At 43.3% G+C, this 19,009-nt stretch overlaps 1 protein-coding gene across 1 annotated transcript in view; it reads left to right on the forward strand.

Moving 5' to 3' along the window:
• Positions 1-19,009, forward strand: part of LOC122944155 (tenascin-like) — a 76,455-nt gene that overhangs the window by 21,706 nt on the left and 35,740 nt on the right. The window contains 3 exon segments of the mRNA XM_044302385.1: positions 58-321; positions 736-921; positions 13,078-13,167. Of these exon segments, the coding sequence (XP_044158320.1) occupies positions 58-321; positions 736-921; positions 13,078-13,167 (540 nt within the window).

Raw genomic sequence — 19,009 nt, forward strand, 5'->3', positions numbered from 1 at the left:
GCTGTTTCAGAATCAACGGGTATTAAAAGTAATTTACCCATTTCTGTTTTATGACAGTAATGGCCGTGCAGAACTTGCGTCTCGTCGGCACAACAGAGGACTCTCTGAGCCTTTCCTGGGATGTACTGGTGGATGTGGACTATTATTATATTAGTTATTATCCTTACGGAGATGCAAGCCTGAAACAGCAAATTAAAGTTTCTGCAGACCAAGACTTCTACCAGATTGGCAGACTGAGCCCTAGCACACTGTACCAAATACTGATGTACCAAGTGAAGAATGGGGTGACCAGCGATCCAGCCGAACTTCAAGGCCAAACTGGTGAGGGAAGGGGGGGCAGTAACATTATATAGAGAGTGGCATCTATTATACAGTATATACACACTGACATTTTCTTATAGAACTGTTTATCAAACGTTCAGGACCGTCTATTTATCTGTCTGTCTGTCTATCTATCCTATCCCTTCAAAGTGATCTTCTGATGTTCAATGATCAAACTTATGCAAATAGATTTTTTTCATTTCTTCTAGTCAGTATGCCATTTGTTGTACAGATCCAGGGAACTTGACAACAAGATGTCTCATTTTGACATCTCAGTTTGTGTGACCAGGTTTACCAAGACCAGTTTGGTGTCTACTCATACGTCCATGTTCTTCACTGATGCAATGTATGGATACAAGGTCTACAATAAATAAATTCTGTGTAGTAGAAGTCATCTTTACTTTCCATTTCCAGATGCTGGTGCTCTAGGAACTCTCTGGGTGACTGAAGAGACAGAAGATTCCTTGGAGGTGGAATGGGAGAATCCTAATATTAGAGTGGACTACTTTATACTGAAGTATGCTGCCCAGTCTGGAGGAGTGGAGACAGAGGTTCAAGTGTCACAAAGCGATGACCCCAAGACCAGATACCTCATTAAAGGTGGGTAATCATGAGGGTTCTTCATAAACTCAGAATAATGACCGTATACGTTTTTGCAGACCGCAAATTGTAGATCCTCAAAACACGGATACTGGCCATGTGCATTCCGCATTTTGCGGATCGGAACGTCCTGCCCTGTGATAGAAATGCCTATTGTCTGCAAAATGGACAAGAATAGGACGTGTTCTATCTTTTTTTGTAGGGCCGTGGAACACCATGTGCTGTCCGTATATTTTGCGGCCCCTATTTATATTAATGGCTCTGCATCTGATCCACAAAAAATGTGGATGAGGAACGAAAATATGAATAGGGCTTTAATGTAATTATATTTGATTAGACCCAATGTCTTGCCACCAGGTTACAGTTTGAGCTGGAGAGCATTCTAAAACCATTGTGGTGAATGGAGGGGTGGCAGCGCTTGCACGGTGCAATTTCCATTAACTTCTATGGTAGTTATGGAAATAACCGAGCGCGCTCTCTTGGCTCTTTTCGGAATTCCTAAAGAAGCGAAAGGAGAGCAGGCAGTGCATGGACAGGGAGCTCTCCTTCTCTTTGGAGGCACGTTCTAGAGATAGTGGTGGGTCCTACCTCTGGGACCCTCAACTATCTGTTATTGGTGGCATACCCTAGTAATATGCCACTAGTGAGCTGGACCAACCCTTTTAAAGGAACATTCCAAGAAGAGCTAATGCACTGTATTATATTTAGTGCAGAGCTTGAAGGGCAGGGCATGAGTTCTGTCTTTGGCGTTCCCTCTTTTTGTGCCATGCACTGCCTCCACAAATCCTGCACTAGTTGTAACACAGTGTTCCATCTTTCTGCAGTTTCCTTTGATAGGAAATGGGCCTAAAGTTGCGTATCTGTGAATGCTTGAAATCAAATTATTAAATTAGATTACCATACACTCTCTGGGAGCAAGCTTATCCAAGTCCAATTCAGATTATTACGGTTATATTCATTCCTTAAAGCTTTTACATAACAGCTCTTGTCTCTTGTAATCTGAATATCAAATCTAAAGCCTTTTCATGTGTCATGCAGAGTAGCTGAATTTTTTCGTGACTTCTGACACAGATGATGAAGTTTCACACAGATACGGGCAAGGCCTGGTTACGGCTGTCAGTAGCAGGAATTTAACTGGCTCCATATGTGAACCGGCTGTGCTGAACATCTTGTAAAGGGCTGCCAATGTACTCTTGGCCCCCAAGGTAACAAAGGAGATAAGGGGCAAGAAATACAGTTATAACAGCCGATAGGGAGGCATAAATCATACAGTTATAACAGCCGATAGCACCTGCTGTCAAGAAATGTAACAATTCTGATATAATATGTAAACAACCTAATGTTGTACATAATATCCATAAGCTTCGCTAACAGAATGATGATAGGTTACTAAATCTCTACTATGTTTTATAATTATAGCTGCTGCCAGAAGGGGGAGCTCAAGTGTGTAATCCAGTATCTCTGCCGGTGTATACCGCCAAAGAGAGGCTGCGATGACATTGTATAGGCATACAGGAGGATACACTGATCATAGAACCCTATAGTAAAAACTGCAGATAGCACAGTATACTTTTTATTCAATGTCTCTGCACTGAAAGTGTAGTTGAAAAGGATGGCAACACATACTGGCTCTGCATATTTTTGGCATATTCCTAGTGAATGGTGCTCTTTAAATTGAATTTATTAGAAATTAACCAGACATCTTTGGCATTGTGCTCAGAGTGATTGATGTAGGTGTACTGGGAAACTAGGCGGGTCAGGGGGGCCATACTAAGTTTTGCTATGGCGTTCCTATGAGATCTGTGTAAGTTTACTGCTTATTGCAGTGGGATATCGGAGTAGGTACTAAAGAGGCAGACCAGGCAGGTGCTATGGGGCCCATGGAAAAAGTGGAACAGGATCTTCAAAAATATGGCACTCATTCTGAGCATCATGTTTTTCAATGTATATATATCAGACAACTGACACACATTAATAAATCTCCTCCATACAGCTCTATGTCCCTGCTTCAACTCACAAAATACAGTGCCTTAACAAAGTTTTCACCCCCTTGACTTTTTTTTCGTATTTTGGTGCCTCACAACCTGAAATTAACATGGATTGTTTGAGGATTTGCATAATTTAATTTACAGTACATGCTCACAAGTATGAAGATGTTTTATTGTGAAGCAAACAACAAATAGGTCAAAATAACAGAAAAAGTCAATGTGCAGAACTATTCACCCCCCTAAAGTCAATACTTTGTAGAGCCACCTGTCACGGCTGAGGATGGGGGAAACCCTTAGCCGTGTGATGCCAGATGGTGTTATGGCTGCTCGGCCAGGACAACAGGATAGGGAGCAGGTCACCTCCTACAGCGTCCCTAACCTGACCCTAACTCCTATCTGCATGGGCCGACCTTAACCCCTTAGGGACACAGCCTTTTTACACCTTAGGACCAGGCCATTTTTTGAAAATCTGACCAGTGTCACTTTAAGTGCTGATAACTTTAAAACGCTTTGACTTATCCAGGCCATTCTGAGATTGTTTTTTCGTCACATATTGTACTTCATGACACCGGTAAAATAAAGTTAAAAAAATATTTTTTTTTGCATAAAAAAAAGTCAAATTTACCAAAAATTGGGAAAAATTTGCAAATTTCAAAGTTTCAGTTTCTCTACTTCTGTAATACATAGTAATACCCCCAAAAATTGTGATGACTTAACATTCCCCATATGTCTACTTCATGTTTGAATTATTTTGGGAATGATATTTTATTTTTTGGGGATGTTACAAGGCTTAGAAGTTTAGAAGCAAATCTTGAAATTTTTCAGAAATTTACAAAAACCCAATTTTTAGGGACGAGTTCAGGTCTGAAGTCACTTTGCGAGGCTTACATAATAGAAACCACCCAAAAATGACCCCATTCTATAAACTACACCCCTCAAGGTATTCAAAACTGATTTTACAAACTTTGTTAACCCTTTAGGTGTTGCACAAGAGTTATTGGCAAATGGGGATGAAATTTGAGAATTTCCTTTTATTGCCTAATTTTCCATTTTAACCCATTTTTTCCACTAACAAAGCAAGGGTTAACAGTCAAACAAGACTGTATCTTTATTGCCCTGACTCTGCCGTTTACAGAAACACCCCATATGTGGCCGTAAACTACTGTACGGCCACACAGCGGGGCGTAGAGTGAAAGGTGCGCCGTATGGTTTTTGGAAGCCAGATTTTGCTGGACTGGTTTTTTGACACCATGTCCCATTTGAAGCCCCCTGATGCACCCCTAGAGTAGAAACTCCATAAAAGTGACCCCATCTAAGAAACTACACCCCTCAAGGTATTCAAAACTGATTTTACAAACTTTGTTAACCCTTTAGGTGTTGCACAAGAGTTATTGGCAAATGGGGATGAAATTTGAGAATTTCATTTTTTTGCCTAATTTTCCATTTTAACCCATTTTTTCCACTAACAAAGCAAGGGTTAACAGCCAAACAAGACTGTATCTTTATTGCCCTGACTCTGCCGTTTACAGAAACACGCCATATGTGGCCGTAAACTACTGTACGGCCACACAGCGGGGCGTAGAGTGAAAGGTGCGCCGTTTGGTTTTTGGAAGGCATGTTTTGCTGGACAGTTTTTTTGACACCATGTCCCATTTGAAGCCCCCTGATGCACCCCTAGAGTAGAAACTCCATAAAAGTGACCCCATCTAAGAAACTACACCCCTCAAGGTATTCAAAACTGATTTTACAAACTTTGTTAACCCTTTAGGTGTTGCACAAGATTTAATAGAAAATAGAGATACAATTTCAAAATTTCACTTTTTTGGCAGATTTTCCATTTTAATATTTTTTTTCCAGTTACAAAGCAAGGGTTAACAGCCAAACAAAACTCATTATTTCTGGCCCTGATTCTGTAGTTTACAGAAACACCTCATATGTGGTTGTAAACTGCTGTACGGGCACACGGCAGGGCGCAGAAGGAAAGGAATGCCATACGGTTTTTGGAAGGCAGATTTTGCTGGACTGGTTTTTTTGACACCATGTCCCATTTGAAGCCCCCCTGATGCACCCCTAGAGTAGAAACTCCATAAAAGTGACCCCATCTAAGAAACTACACCCCTCAAGGTATTCAAAACTGATTTTACAAACTTTGTTAACCCTTTAGGTGTTGCACAAGATTTAATAGAAAATAGAGATACAATTTCAAAATTTCACTTTTTTGGCAGATTTTCCATTTTAATATTTTTTTTCCAGTTACAAAGCAAGGGTTAACAGCCAAACAAAACTCATTATTTCTGGCCCTGATTCTGTAGTTTACAGAAACACCTCATATGTGGTTGTAAACTGCTGTACGGGCACACGGCAGGGCGCAGAAGGAAAGGAATGCCATACGGTTTTTGGAAGGCAGATTTTGCTGGACTGGTTTTTTTGACACCATGTCCCATTTGAAGCCCCCCTGATGCACCCCTAGAGTAGAAACTCCATAAAAGTGACCCCATCTAAGAAACTACACCCCTCAAGGTATTCAAAACTGATTTTACAAACTTTGTTAACCCTTTAGGTGTTGCACAAGATTTAATAGAAAATAGAGATACAATTTCAAAATTTCACTTTTTTGGCAGATTTTCCATTTTAATATTTTTTTTCCAGTTACAAAGCAAGGGTTAACAGCCAAACAAAACTCATTATTTCTGGCCCTGATTCTGTAGTTTACAGAAACACCTCATATGTGGTCGTAAACTGCTGTACGGGCACACGGCAGGGCGCAGAAGGAAAGGAATGCCATACGGTTTTTGGAAGGCAGATTTTGCTGGACTGGTTTTTTTGACACCATGTCCCATTTGAAGCCCCCCTGATGGACCCCTAGAGTAGAAACTCCAAAAAAGTGACCCCATTTTAGAAACTACGGGATAGGGTGGCAGTTTTGTTGGTACAAGTTTAGGGTACATATGATTTTTGGTTGCTCTATATTACACTTTTTGTGCGGCAAGGTAACAAGAAATTGCTTTTTTGGCACCGTTTTTTTTTTTTTGTTATTTACACCATTCATCTGACAGGTTAGATCATGTGGTAATTTTATAGAGCAGGTTGTCACGGACGCGATGATACCCAATATGTATACAATTTTTTTTATTTATGTACGTTTTACACAATAATTTCATTTTTAAAACAAAAAAAATGTTTTAGTGTCTCCATAGTCTAAGAGCCATAGTTTTTTAAATTTTTGGGCGATTATCTTAAGTAGGGTCTCATTTTTTGTGGGATGAGATGACGGTTTGATTGGCACTATTTTGGGGTGCACATGACTTTTTGATTGCTTGCTATTACACTTTTTGTGACGGAAGATGACAAAAATGGCTTTTTTTACACCGTTTTTATTTTTATTTTTTTACGGTGGTCATCTGAGGGGTTAGGTCATGTGATATTTTTATAGAGCCGGTGAATACGGACGCGGCGATACCTAATATGTATACTTTTTTTTATTTATGTAAGTTTTACACAATGATTTCATTTTTGAAACAAAAGAAATCATGTTTTAGTGTTTCCATAGTGTAAGAGCCATAACTTTTTCAGTTTTTGGGCGATTATCTTGGGTAGGGTATGATTTTTGCGGGATGAGATAACGGTTTGATTGTTACAATTTTGGCATAGATGCGACTTTTTTGATCACTTTTATTACCTTTTTTGGGAAGTAAGGTGGGCAAAATTCCAATTTCATCATAGTTTTTAATTTTTTATTTTTATGGCGTTCACCGTTCGGGTAAAGTAACATTACCGTTTTATAGATCAGGTCGTTACGGACGCGGCGATACCAAACATGTGTAGGGAATTTTATTTCTTTCATTTTTAATCAGTGATAAATGTGTTTTTTGATTTTTACTTTATTTTTCACTTTTTTCACTTTTTTTTTGACCCAGACCCACTTGGTTCTTGAAGATCCAGTGGGTCTGATGTCTACATAATACAGTACAGTACAATATATAGTACTATACTGTATTTTACACTTTGTCTGAACAGATCTATGCCTTTCAGCATAGATCTGTTCAGCACCATGGACAGCAGGACGCCTGAGCAGGCGTCCTGTTGTCATGGGAACCTTCCCCGTCTGCTCAGTAGTGGCCAGAGCTGCGCAGACGGGGAAGGGTAAGGACGGGGCTCTGGGGGGGCTGTCTGGGGGCTCTCTCCCTCTCCATTCGGGGGACTGCAAAGGCACAGCAGCCCCCCGATGGGAGAGGGAGGGAGCTCCCTCTTACTGTTAACCTTTTCCATACAGCGGTCCGTACGGACCGCTGTATGGAAAGGGTTAAACGGCTGACATCGCATCACCGATGTCAGCCGTTTATACCAGGGTGCCAGCAATGTGCTGGCACCCTGGTATACCCACTAGACGCCAACGATTACGCAATGGGAGGCGGGCGGGGGATCGCGATCCCGCCTACCGCACCGCCCGCCTCCCGCACCGCCCGCACCGCCCGCAACCCTCCCCCTGCACCTCCCACCGTGCCCAAATAACTCAGGGGTGCAGGGGGAGGAATACTGGACAACGTTTTGAAACCTAAAGTTTCTGATCCCCGCGGTCAGGGACCGCGGGGATCATAAACTGCAGATATCGCAGCAAACCGCAGGTCTGAATTGACCTGCGGTTTGCCGCGATCGCCGACATGGGGGGGTCACGGGACCCCCCCGCGCATTTAGCCTAGGTGCCTGCTCAATGATTTGAGCAGGCACCGGGTTCCGATCACTGCCAGCCGCACGGCAGTGATCGAAAATGCACAGGGCGTACATGTACGCCCTGTGTCCTTAAGTACCAGGGCACAAGGGCGTACCTGTACGCCCTGTGTCCTTAAGGGGTTAAAGGTAGGAGAACCCATGCGCAGGAACATAGGAGCCCTGACTTACCCTCCGTCTGGTCCCTAGCTAGGAGTCAGGGTAAGACAACCTACTCCTCCTAGGCACGGAGGAGCAGGAGTCTCAATGGCCAAGCTGCTGGAAAAAGGGGAACATAAACAGCTCTATGGATATGGCAGGTGAACAAGGAGTTCCACCTACCTGCCACAGCCTTGCTGACTGGATCCCTGTGCTGGCAAGGAGAAGCTCAGAACGCATCCGCACACAGGGACCCAGATCCATAGCTGCACAAAATCACAAGGAAACATCAAATAGACATCACACATAACTGGACATAAACTTAAATGTGACATAATGGTTATGACCACAGGGGTGGCTCTCACTGGCAGGTGGAAAATACAGGAGGCTGCTCCAGCAAAGCATGGCTGAAGCAACCTCCAGACCTGGGAAAACAGTGAGACTTTATAGGCCAAGAAGCCACACCCCACAGTCGGACACACCCAGTGACACACACACACTGGGAAGGGAGTTAACCCTTCCAGCACCAGAGAAGGGAAACACACATTAAAGGGAAAGTGTCCAACTCACTAACACACACTGTGGCTGTTGCCGCAGGCAACGACATGGGTGGCACTCATGTCCTGGGAGTCAGCCCGAGGGCCGGGACACTGCCACCACATGTACATTATACCAAACGTTGCCACGGGCAGCCACAGTGAAAGGAAGATGTCCGTGCGCAGCAAACATAAAACACAGTGCACACCAGACATACAAAAGTGCATACACACACGCACACAACTCCAAGGGAACCGCACACATCACTGTTGTCCGCGGCAACCGCACTTGAGGTAAACAACATCATGCCTCAAGCTGCGGTTGAAACAACAACCCAAACCGCGGGCAACTGTATGCGGCTCCCAAGGAGTCACGGCCATAACCGTGGCCGTGACACCACCTTTTGCGGCAATCACAGCTCCAAGTCGCTTTGGATAAGTCTCTATGAGCTTGCCACATCTTTCTTACCACTGGGATTTTCGCCCATTCCTCCTTGCAAAACGTCTCCAGCTCCTTCAAGTTGGACGTTTTGAGCTTGTGAACAGCAATCTTTAAGTCTGACCACAGATTTTCTATTGGATTGAGATCTGGGCTGTGACTCGGCCATTCCAACACATTTACATGTTTACCCTTAAACCAGTTAAGTGTCGCTTTAGCCGTGTGTTTGGGATCTTTGTCCTGCTGGAAGGTGAACCTCTGTCCTAGCCTCAGATCACGCACAAAGTGGGACAGGTTTTGCTCAAGAATATCCCTGTATTTAGCACCATCCATCTTTCTCTCAACTCTGACCAGTTTCCCAGTCCCGTCCCCCCAGCATGATGCTGCCACCACCATGTCTCACTGTGGGGATGGTGTTCTTTGGGTGATGTGATGTGTTGGGTTTGCGTTTTCTTTGATGTCCGAAAAGTTCAATTTTAGTTCTCATCAGACCAGAGCACCTTCCTCTATACATTTTGGGAGTCTCCCACATGCCTTTTCTCAAACTCACAACGTGTCGTTTTGTTTTTTGCTGAAAGTAATGGCTTTCTTCTGACCACTCTTCCATAAAGCCCAACTCTATGGAGCGTACGGCTTATTGTTGTCCTATGTACAGATACTCCAGTCTTTGCTGTGGAACTCTGAAGCTCCTCCAGGGTTACCTTAGGTCTCTGTGCTGCCTCTCTGATTAATGCCCTCCTTGCCCGGTCCGTGAGTTTTGGTGGGCAGCCGTCTCTTGGCAGGTTTGCTGTTGTGCCATGTTCTTTCCATTTGGTTATGATAGATTTGATGGTGCTCCTGGGGATTTGGATATTTTTTTATAACCTAACCCTGACTTCTGCTTCTCAACAACATTGTTCCTTACTTGTTTGGAGAGTTCCTTGGTCTTCATGGCAGTGTTTGGTTAGTGATGCCTCTTGCTTAGGTGTTGCAGCCTCTGGGGCCTTTCAAAAAAGGTGTGTATATGTAATGACAGATCATGTGACACTTAGATTGCACACAGGTGACATCATTTCACTAATTATGTGACTTTTGAAGATAATTGGTTGCACCAGAGCTTTTTATGGGCTTCCTAACAAAGGGTTTGAATACATATGCACATGCCAATTTTCTGTTTTCTATTTCTGAACAATAGTTTTATTTATATTTTTTTGCGAATTTTATGTGATGGATCAAAACACAATAGTCTAACTTATTGTGTTCTGATCCATCACATAAAATTCCGATTAACAGTACATTGAACTTAAGGCTGTAATGTAACAAAACACAAAAAAAGTCAAGGCGGGTGAATACTTTTGCAAGGCACTGTATATTAATAAACTGGCTCTCTGCAGCCACCACTAGGGGGAGCTCAGTGCATAGGAATTTATACAGTTACTGTAATGACCTCTTTGCGCTGTGCTTCCCCTAGTGGCAGCTGCATGAAAACGCAGTGCTTTTATGTGGGGAAGAGAAGAACTTCTGAGCAGCTTAGCACCTCCTCCCCTGGGGCCCCATAGCACTCGTATGAATGGTAACTTATGCAAGTCTTCACTTCTCCATGGACACTGTAATTTTTTGGAGTTAAAGGGAAACATTTTAAGCTACAAGGAAACAACCAGTCAGAGATGGAATATAGTCAAAAAAGAACTGGGTCCTTTGTGATTTTGATAGGATATGTGTGGTGCTGTGAATCAGCTACAAATTGGAACCCATTACAATATGTTATGGGGCCTTATTATTGTATAACCCGATGTGTGGCTACAAAGGGAGATGGAGACACCATTGTAAAAGAATACTTTTTTTCTTTTTAAAAATTACTTTTTACATACTTTTGAAGAATGGTAGCTTTTTTTTTTTGGGAGAGAATAAGAAAATATCTTTATCTGAGTCTTTCCTACCTATTATGTGACTTAGAATATACAATTGTAAATTTGTACAATTTATCCAATCTGATGAGACAGTGAAAAAAAATATGTGCGTACAAGCTGTAGATAAATGCAGCCGCAGCGAGATGCATCTGGCAGAGCCCGGAAAAGATGAAATTCTACTTAGATAAGTATAAATTAGGTTATTCATCAAGGATTTGTTCTTGTAACATAGGAGACTCGCAAAATAAAGTTGCTCAACACAATAGAAATTAGTTGTCGTTTTCTGCTGTGACCTGACCTCAATTTTTCACTGAAAATATAAAGCTGCAGCGGAGCGTATGTACGCGGGGGAAAGAGAGATTGTTCTGAAGATATCATTTATATAACCAGATGCTTTTGTATCTATAGGGACATTTTTCCTAATATATTCTCCTGTAAAACATCGTAAAACATGGCTGAGGACATTGGATTTAAAGGGGTACCTGGTGTAATCTTTGTGCAATTGTGTCTTTGTACAATGGATCATTCATGACACGAATATCCATTCTATTACCATCTTCTGGAACCTCACTGAGATATGTAGTCCACGAAATGGTATCTCACAAATAGACTGCAGTATAGGAGCTCCATTGAATTACATTTCCCATTAGCATCACTTTGGGTGAAGTCGGTAGAATTTAAAGGGACATGGTCCTCGATGGAGGGTCTTTGTTCTAGCAACTGCTGGGAGACTCATGGACTCTACCAATAGCATCTTCTGATAGTTCCCAATGACAACTGAGAAGATACTTAAAGGTACACCTTAAAGATGAGTGAATTTATTGAAATTAATTTTTGGTCTGATTCGCCAAATTTTCAATCCGTCATTTTTTATAATAAGATTTTTTGTCTCTTGCCGTGCTTCTGCTCCATACATCGATTTTCCCCTTTTTTTTTATCCATTAGATTTTTTTTTGTGGTATCCTCAAACTGTTCAATCAGTGCTTTTTGATAATAAGGATTTCTCCTAGTGGTTGTCTCAAACTTTTCAATCAGTGCTTTTTCATTATCAGATTTATATCTATTGTTGTGCTTGTGCTTCATAGATCAGTTGTCCCCTATTTTTATCCACTAAGTTTTGGCGATAGAGTAAAACTGTTCAATCAGTGTGTTTTAATAATAAGATTTCCCCCTAATGGTAGCCTCAAACCTCTCAATCAGTGCTTTTACTAATAAGATTTTTTTTATATCTGTTGCTGTGCTTGTGCTTTATAGATCAATTTTCTCCTCTCTTTTATCCACTGAGTTTTTGGTGGTAGCCTCAAACTGTTCAATCAGTGATTTTTCATAATAATATTTTCCCCTAGTGGTAGCCTCAGACTTTTCAGTCAGTGCTTTTTCATAATAAGAATGTAATCTGTTTCTGTGCTTGCGCTTCATAGATCAATTTCCTCAATTTTTTTTACCTCAATTTTTGGTGGTAGCCTCAAACTTCAACCAGTGCTTTCTCATAATAAGATTATCCCACAGGTGAGATTCTTAGTCCCTATTCTGCTGGTAGGTGTATGAAAAGAGGTATCTCCCCAAAAATATTCAGAACCAGTTAGTAAAGCAATAGAATGGAAATTTAGTCTTAAAGGGGTTACAAAGGCATTTCTCCATTTGTCTAGAAACAGCACCGCACCTGTTCATGGGTTAAAGGGTGTTTCTGAGATTTTAATACTGCCGGTGCCTTCTCAAATCCCCATGGATCAGATACTGGTGACGTATTCAGAGGATAGGTAATCAGTATTAAAATCTCGGAAAAACCCTTTTAAGTGTAGTATTGCAGATTAGCTTCTATAAAGTCAATGAGCTGAGTTGCAATACCGCCCACAACCTGTACCACCGTGCAACCCGTTAAATCTAGAAAAAGTAGTGTTCCCTAATACTTTATCACTGTCTTTTGATGTTTATCATACTAATGCCTTTTGTACTTGAACGTGCGCTGCCCGTGCCCGTGCTGCAGACCGCCAATTGCGGTCCGCAGTGCATGGGCACCAACCGTGGGCCAGCCGCATGCGGATCGTGACCCCATTCACTTGAATGGGGTCCGCGATCCGTACTTTCCGCAAAAAGATAGGACAAGTTCTATCTTTTTGCGGAACAGAAGAACGGAACTCCAAGAACACACTCCGTAGTGCTTCCGTTCCGCACCGCATCTCCGGATTTGCGGACCCATTCAAGTGAATGGGTCCGCATCCGTGATGCGGAATGGACATGGCCGGTGCCCCGTGTATTGTGGACCCGCCGTATGCGGGCTGAAATACGGCCACAGGCAGCACACATTTGTGTGCAAGATGCCTTATGCTTCTGTGATTCGCCCCAGTATGGCACAGCAGGATAATATACACTATATTCCAGCTACAGAAGGTATTGACAGACATATCACATATTCCTATTTCCTTTGCATTTCTCAGGCCTACAGCCCAGCACAAAGTATGACATCAGCATCCAGTCTGTGAGAAGAGGACAGGACGGAAAAGCCTCGTCTGCAGTGGGAATAACAGGTATGGCGGTGCATCTGTTGTGTGCAATGTATGGATGGGATATCGGAATGCCTGCTTAGGTCTTGACGAAATAAATCTGTTGCCAGAGGTAAACTTTACTGCACCCCCTAAGGTCGTACTAGGAATGAAGGATACCAGATGACCACCTGAAAGCACTGGGGCAGGGGTTCATACTGTATATAGGCTTCTGCCTATATGATCGCTACGTCAGGGCAGACATTTTTTAGGCCTCTTTCGGAGACGGTGAGCGGAGCGGAGCCACCACGAATATTGTATAAAGAAAGAATATCACAAAACCCTTCCTTTTCTCTTGTTGACGGGAAAACTAGAAAAAAAACATGAGATTTATTTAATATCTGCAACTGAAAGGAAATCTCCAGTGCTCAATTATAGCTGAAAGGGGTTTCCGAGATATTTTAACTGATGACCTATCCCCTGGTGGTCCGACACCTGGGACCCCCGACGATTAGTTGTTTGAGAAGGCACTTCAATGGGGCTGAGCTGTGCTTAGGCCAGATACCTGATATATCTGATGAAGAAGAGGTGGCCTGAGGAATCGCGTTATACCAGGCTTCCATTTGGTTTTATGTTTTTTTGTTTAATGAGTTTTAATTTCCTTTTTGAGGATAGCTCCCTGGCATCTGCTTCATTTCATTTGGTCTAAATCATCACTGTGTGTGTTATCTCTGTACTATGACATCACTGTGTTTATTACTCCTGTACTATGACATCACTGTGTTTATTACTCCTGTACTATGACATCAATGTGAAAAATGAATCCAGCCAGGAAAGGAAGCAATATGGACAATCACAATACATTAGTAAGTGTCTTGTATTAACTTCCTCTACATAATAAAGGCTATTTGCTGAAGTGAGACCCCTTTAACCACTTCAGCCCCGCTAGGTGAAACCCCCTTCATGACCAGGCCACTTTTTACACTTCGGCACTACACTACTTTCACCGTTTATCGCTCGGTCATGCAACTTACCACCCAAATGAATTTTACCTCCTTTTCTTCTCACTAATGGAGCTTTCATTTGGTGGTATTTTATTGCTGCTGACATTTTTACTTTTTTTGTTATTAATCAAAATGTAACGATTTTTTTGCAAAAAAATGACATTTTTCACTTTCAGCTGTGAAATTTTGCAAAAAAAACGACATCCATATATAAATTTTTCGCTAAATTTATAGTTCTACATGTCTTTGATAAAAAAAAAATGTTTGGGCAAAAAAAATATGGTTTGGGTAAAAGTTATAGCATTTACAAACTATGGTACAAAAATGTGAATTTCCGCTTTTTGAAACGGCTCTGATTTTCTGAGCACCTGTCATGATTCCTGAGGTTCTACAATGCCCAAACAGTAGAAAAACCCCACAAATGACCCCATTTCGGAAAGTAGACACCCTAAGGTATTCGCTGATGGGCATAGTGAGTTCATAGAACTTTTTATTTTTTGTCACAAGTTAGCGGAAAATGATGATGATTTTATTTTTTATTTTTTTTTCTTACAAAGTCTCATATTCCACTAACTTGCGACAAAAAATAAAAAATTCTAGGAACTCACCATGCCCCTCACAGAATACCTTGGGGTGTCTTCTTTCCAAAATGGGGTCACTTGTGGGGTAGTTATACTGCCCTGGCAATTTAGGGGCCCAAATGTGTAAGAAGTACCTTGCAATCAAAATGTGTAAAAAATGACCGGTGAAATCCGAAAGGTGCACTTTGGAATATGCGCCCCTTTGCCCACCTTGGCAGCAAAAAAGTGTCACACATGTGGTATCGCCGTACTCAGGAGAAGTTGGGGAATGTGTTTTGGGGTGTCATTTTACATATACCCATGCTGGGTGAGAGAAATATCTTGGCAAAAGACAACTTTTCCCATTTTTTTATACAAAGTTGGCATTTGACCAAGATATTTTTCTCACCCAGCATGGGTATATGTAAAATGACACCCCAAAACACATTGCCCAACTTCTCCTGAGTACGGCGATACCAGATGTGTCACACTTTTTTGCTGCCAAGGTGGGCAAAGGGGCACATATTCCAAAGTGCACCTTTCGGATTTTGCAGGGCATTTTTTACACATTTTGATTGCAAAGTTCTTCTCACACATTTGGGCCCCTAAATTGCCAGGGCAGTATAACTACGCCACAAGTGACCCCATTTTGGAAAGAAGACACCCCAAGGTATTCCGTGAGGGGCACGGCGAGTTCCTAGAATTTTTTATTTTTTGTCGCAAGTTAGTGGAATATGAGACTTTGTAAGGAAAAAAGAAAAAAAAAAGAAAAATCATCATTTTCCGCTAAATTGTGACAAAAAATAAAAAATTCTAGGAACTCGCCGTGCCCCCCACGGAATACCTTGGGGTGTCTTCTTTCCAAAATGGGGTCACTTGTGGCGTAGTTATACTGCCCTGGCAATTTAGGGGCCCAAATGTGTAAGAAGTACCTTGAAATCAAAATGTGTAAAAAATGGCCTGCGAAATCTGAAAGGTGCCCCTTTGCCCACCTTGGCTGCAAAAAAGTGTCACACATGTGGTATCGCCGTACTCAGGAGAAGTTGGGGAATGTGTTTTGGGGTGTCATTTTACATATACCCATGCTGGGTGAGAGAAATATCTTGGCAAAAGACAACTTTTCCCATTTTTTTTATACAAAGTTGGCATTTGACCAAGATATTTCTCTCACCCAGCATGGGTATATGTAAAATGACACCCCAAAACACATTGCCCAACTTCTCCTGAGTACGGCGATACCAGATGTGTCACACTTTTTTGCTGCCTAGATGCGCAAAGGGGCCCAAATTCCTTTTAGGAGGGCATTTTTAGACATTTGGATCCCAGACTTCTTCTCACACTTTCGGGCCCCTAAAAAGCCAGGGCAGTATAAATACCCCACATGTGACCCCACTTTGGAAAGAAGACACCCCAAGGTATCCAATGAGGGGCCTGGCGAGTTCCTAGAATTTTATTTTTTTTGCATAAGTTAGCGGATATTGATTTTTTTTGTTTTTTTTCTCACAAAGTCTCACTTTCCGCTAACTTAGGACAAAAATTTCAATCTTTCATGGACTCAATATGCCCCTCACGGAATACCTTGGGGTGTCTTCTTTCCGAAATGGGGTCACATGTGGGGTATTTATACTGCCCTGGCTTTTTAGGGGCCCTAAAGCGTGAGAAGTCTGGAATATAAATGTCTAAAAATGTTTACGCATTTGGATTCCGTGAGGGGTATGGTGCGTCCATGTGAGATTTTATTTTTTGACACAAGTTAGTGGAATATGAGACTTTGTAAGAAAAAACAAAAACAAAAACAAACAAAAAATTTCCGCTAACTTGTGCCAAAAAAAATGGCTGAATGGAGCCTTACCAGGGGGGGAGTGATCAATGACAGGGGGGTGATCACCCATATAGACTCCCTGATCACCCCCCTGTCATTGATCACCCCCCCTGTAAGGCTCCATTCAGACGTCCGCATGATTTTTTACGGATCCATGGATACATGGATCGGATCCACAGAACGCATGCGGACGTCTGAATGGAGCCTTACAGGGGGGTTATCAATGACAGGGGGTGATCAGGGTAATCAGGGTGATCACCCCCCTGTCACTGATCACCCCCCCTGTAAGGCTCCATTCAGACATCCGCATGATTTTTTACGGATCCATGGATACATGGATCGGATCCACAAAACGCATGCGGACGTCTGAATGGAGCCTTACAGGGGGGTAATCAATGACAGGGGGTGATCAGGGTAATCACCCCCTGTCACTGATCACCCCCCCTGTAAGGCTCCATTCAGACGTCCGCATGATTTTTACGGATCCATGGATACATGGATCTGATCCACAGAACGCATGCAGACGTCTGAATGGAGCCTTACAGGGGGGTTATCAATGACAGGGGGTGATCAGGGTAATCAGGGTGATCACCCCCCTGTCACTGATCACCCCCCCTGTAAGGCTCCATTCAGACGTCCGCATGATTTTTACGGATCCATGGATACATGGATCGGATCCACAGAACGCATGCGGACGTCTGAATGGAGCCTTACAGGGGGGTTATCAATGACAGGGGGTGATCAGGGTAATCAGGGTGATCACCCCCCTGTCACTGATCACCCCCCCTGTAAGGCTCCATTCAGACGTCCGCATGATTTTTTACGGATCCATGGATACATGGATCGGATCCACAGAACGCATGCGGACGTCTGAATGGAGCCTTACAGGGGGGTTATCAATGACAGGGGGTGATCAGGGTAATCAGGGTGATCACCCCCCTGTCACTGATCACCCCCCCTGTAAGGCTCCATTCAGACGTCCGCATGATTTTTACGGATCCATGGATACATGGATCGGATCCACAGAACGCATGCGGACGTCTGAATGGAGCCTTACAGGGGGGTTATCAATGACAGGGGGTGATCAGGGTAATCAGGGTGATCACCCCCCTGTCACTGATCACCCCCCCTGTAAGGCTCCATTCAGACGTCCGCATGATTTTTACGGATCCATGGATACATGGATCGGATCCACAGAACGCATGCGGACGTCTGAATGGAGCCTTACAGGGGGGTTATCAATGACAGGGGGTGATCAGGGTAATCAGGGTGATCACCCCCCTGTCACTGATCACCCCCCCTGTAAGGCTCCATTCAGACGTCCGCATGATTTTTACGGATCCATGGATACATGGATCGGATCCGTAAAAATCATGCGGACGTCTGAATGGAGCCTGACAGGGGGGTGATCAATGACAGGGGGTGATCAGGGAGTGTATATGGGTGATCACCCCCCTGTAAGGCTCCATTCAGACGTCCGCATGATTTTTACGGATCCATGGATACATGGATCGGATCCGTAAAAATCATGCGGACGTCTGAATGGAGCCTGACAGGGCGGTGATCAATGACAGGGGGTGATCAGGGAGTGTATATGGGTGATCACCCGCCTGTCATTGATCACCCCCCTGTAAGGCTCCATTCAGACGTCCGCATGATTTTTACGGATCCATGGATACATGGATCGGATCCGTAAAAATCATGCGGACGTCTGAACGGAGCCTGACAGGGGGGTGATCAATGACAGGGCGGTGATCAATGACAGGGGGGTGATCAGGGAGTTTATATGGGGTGATCAGGGGTTTATAAGGGGTTAATAAGTGACCGGGGGGGGGGGTGTAGTGTAGTGTAGTGTGGTGTGGTGTTTGGTGGGACTGTACTGACCTACCTGAGTCCTCTGGTGGTCGATCCTAACAAAAGGGACCACCAGAGGACCAGGTAGGAGGTATATTAGACGCTGTTATGAAAACAGCGTCTAATATACCTGTTAGGGGTTAAAAAATTCGGATCTCCAGCCTGCCAGCGAGCGATCGCCGCTGGCAGGCTGGAGATCCACTCGCTTACCTTCCGTTCCTGTGAGCGCGCGCGCCTGTGTGCGCGCGTTCACAGGAAATCTCGCGTCTCGCGAGATGACGCGCCGATGCGTCCAGGAGGAGAAAAGCAACCACCTTCCGGACGCATCGGCGCGTTAGGCGGTCCGGAGGTGGTTAATAACCCTCTACTGTGACATCACTGTGTTTATTATCCCTGTGCTGTGACATCACTGTATTTATTATCCCTGTGCTGTGACATCACTGTGTTTATTATCCCTCTACTGTGACATCACTGTGTTTATTATCCCTGTACTGTGACATCACTGTGTTTATTATCCCTGTGCTGTGACATCACTGTGTTTATTATCCCTGTGCTGTGACATCACTGTGTTTATTATCCCTGTGCTGTGACATCACTGTGTTTATTATCCCTGTGCTGTGACATCACTGTGTTTATTATCCCTCTAC

Source organism: Bufo gargarizans, chromosome 7 (assembly GCF_014858855.1).
Source record: "Bufo gargarizans isolate SCDJY-AF-19 chromosome 7, ASM1485885v1, whole genome shotgun sequence".
Classification (NCBI taxonomy): domain Eukaryota; kingdom Metazoa; phylum Chordata; class Amphibia; order Anura; family Bufonidae; genus Bufo; species Bufo gargarizans.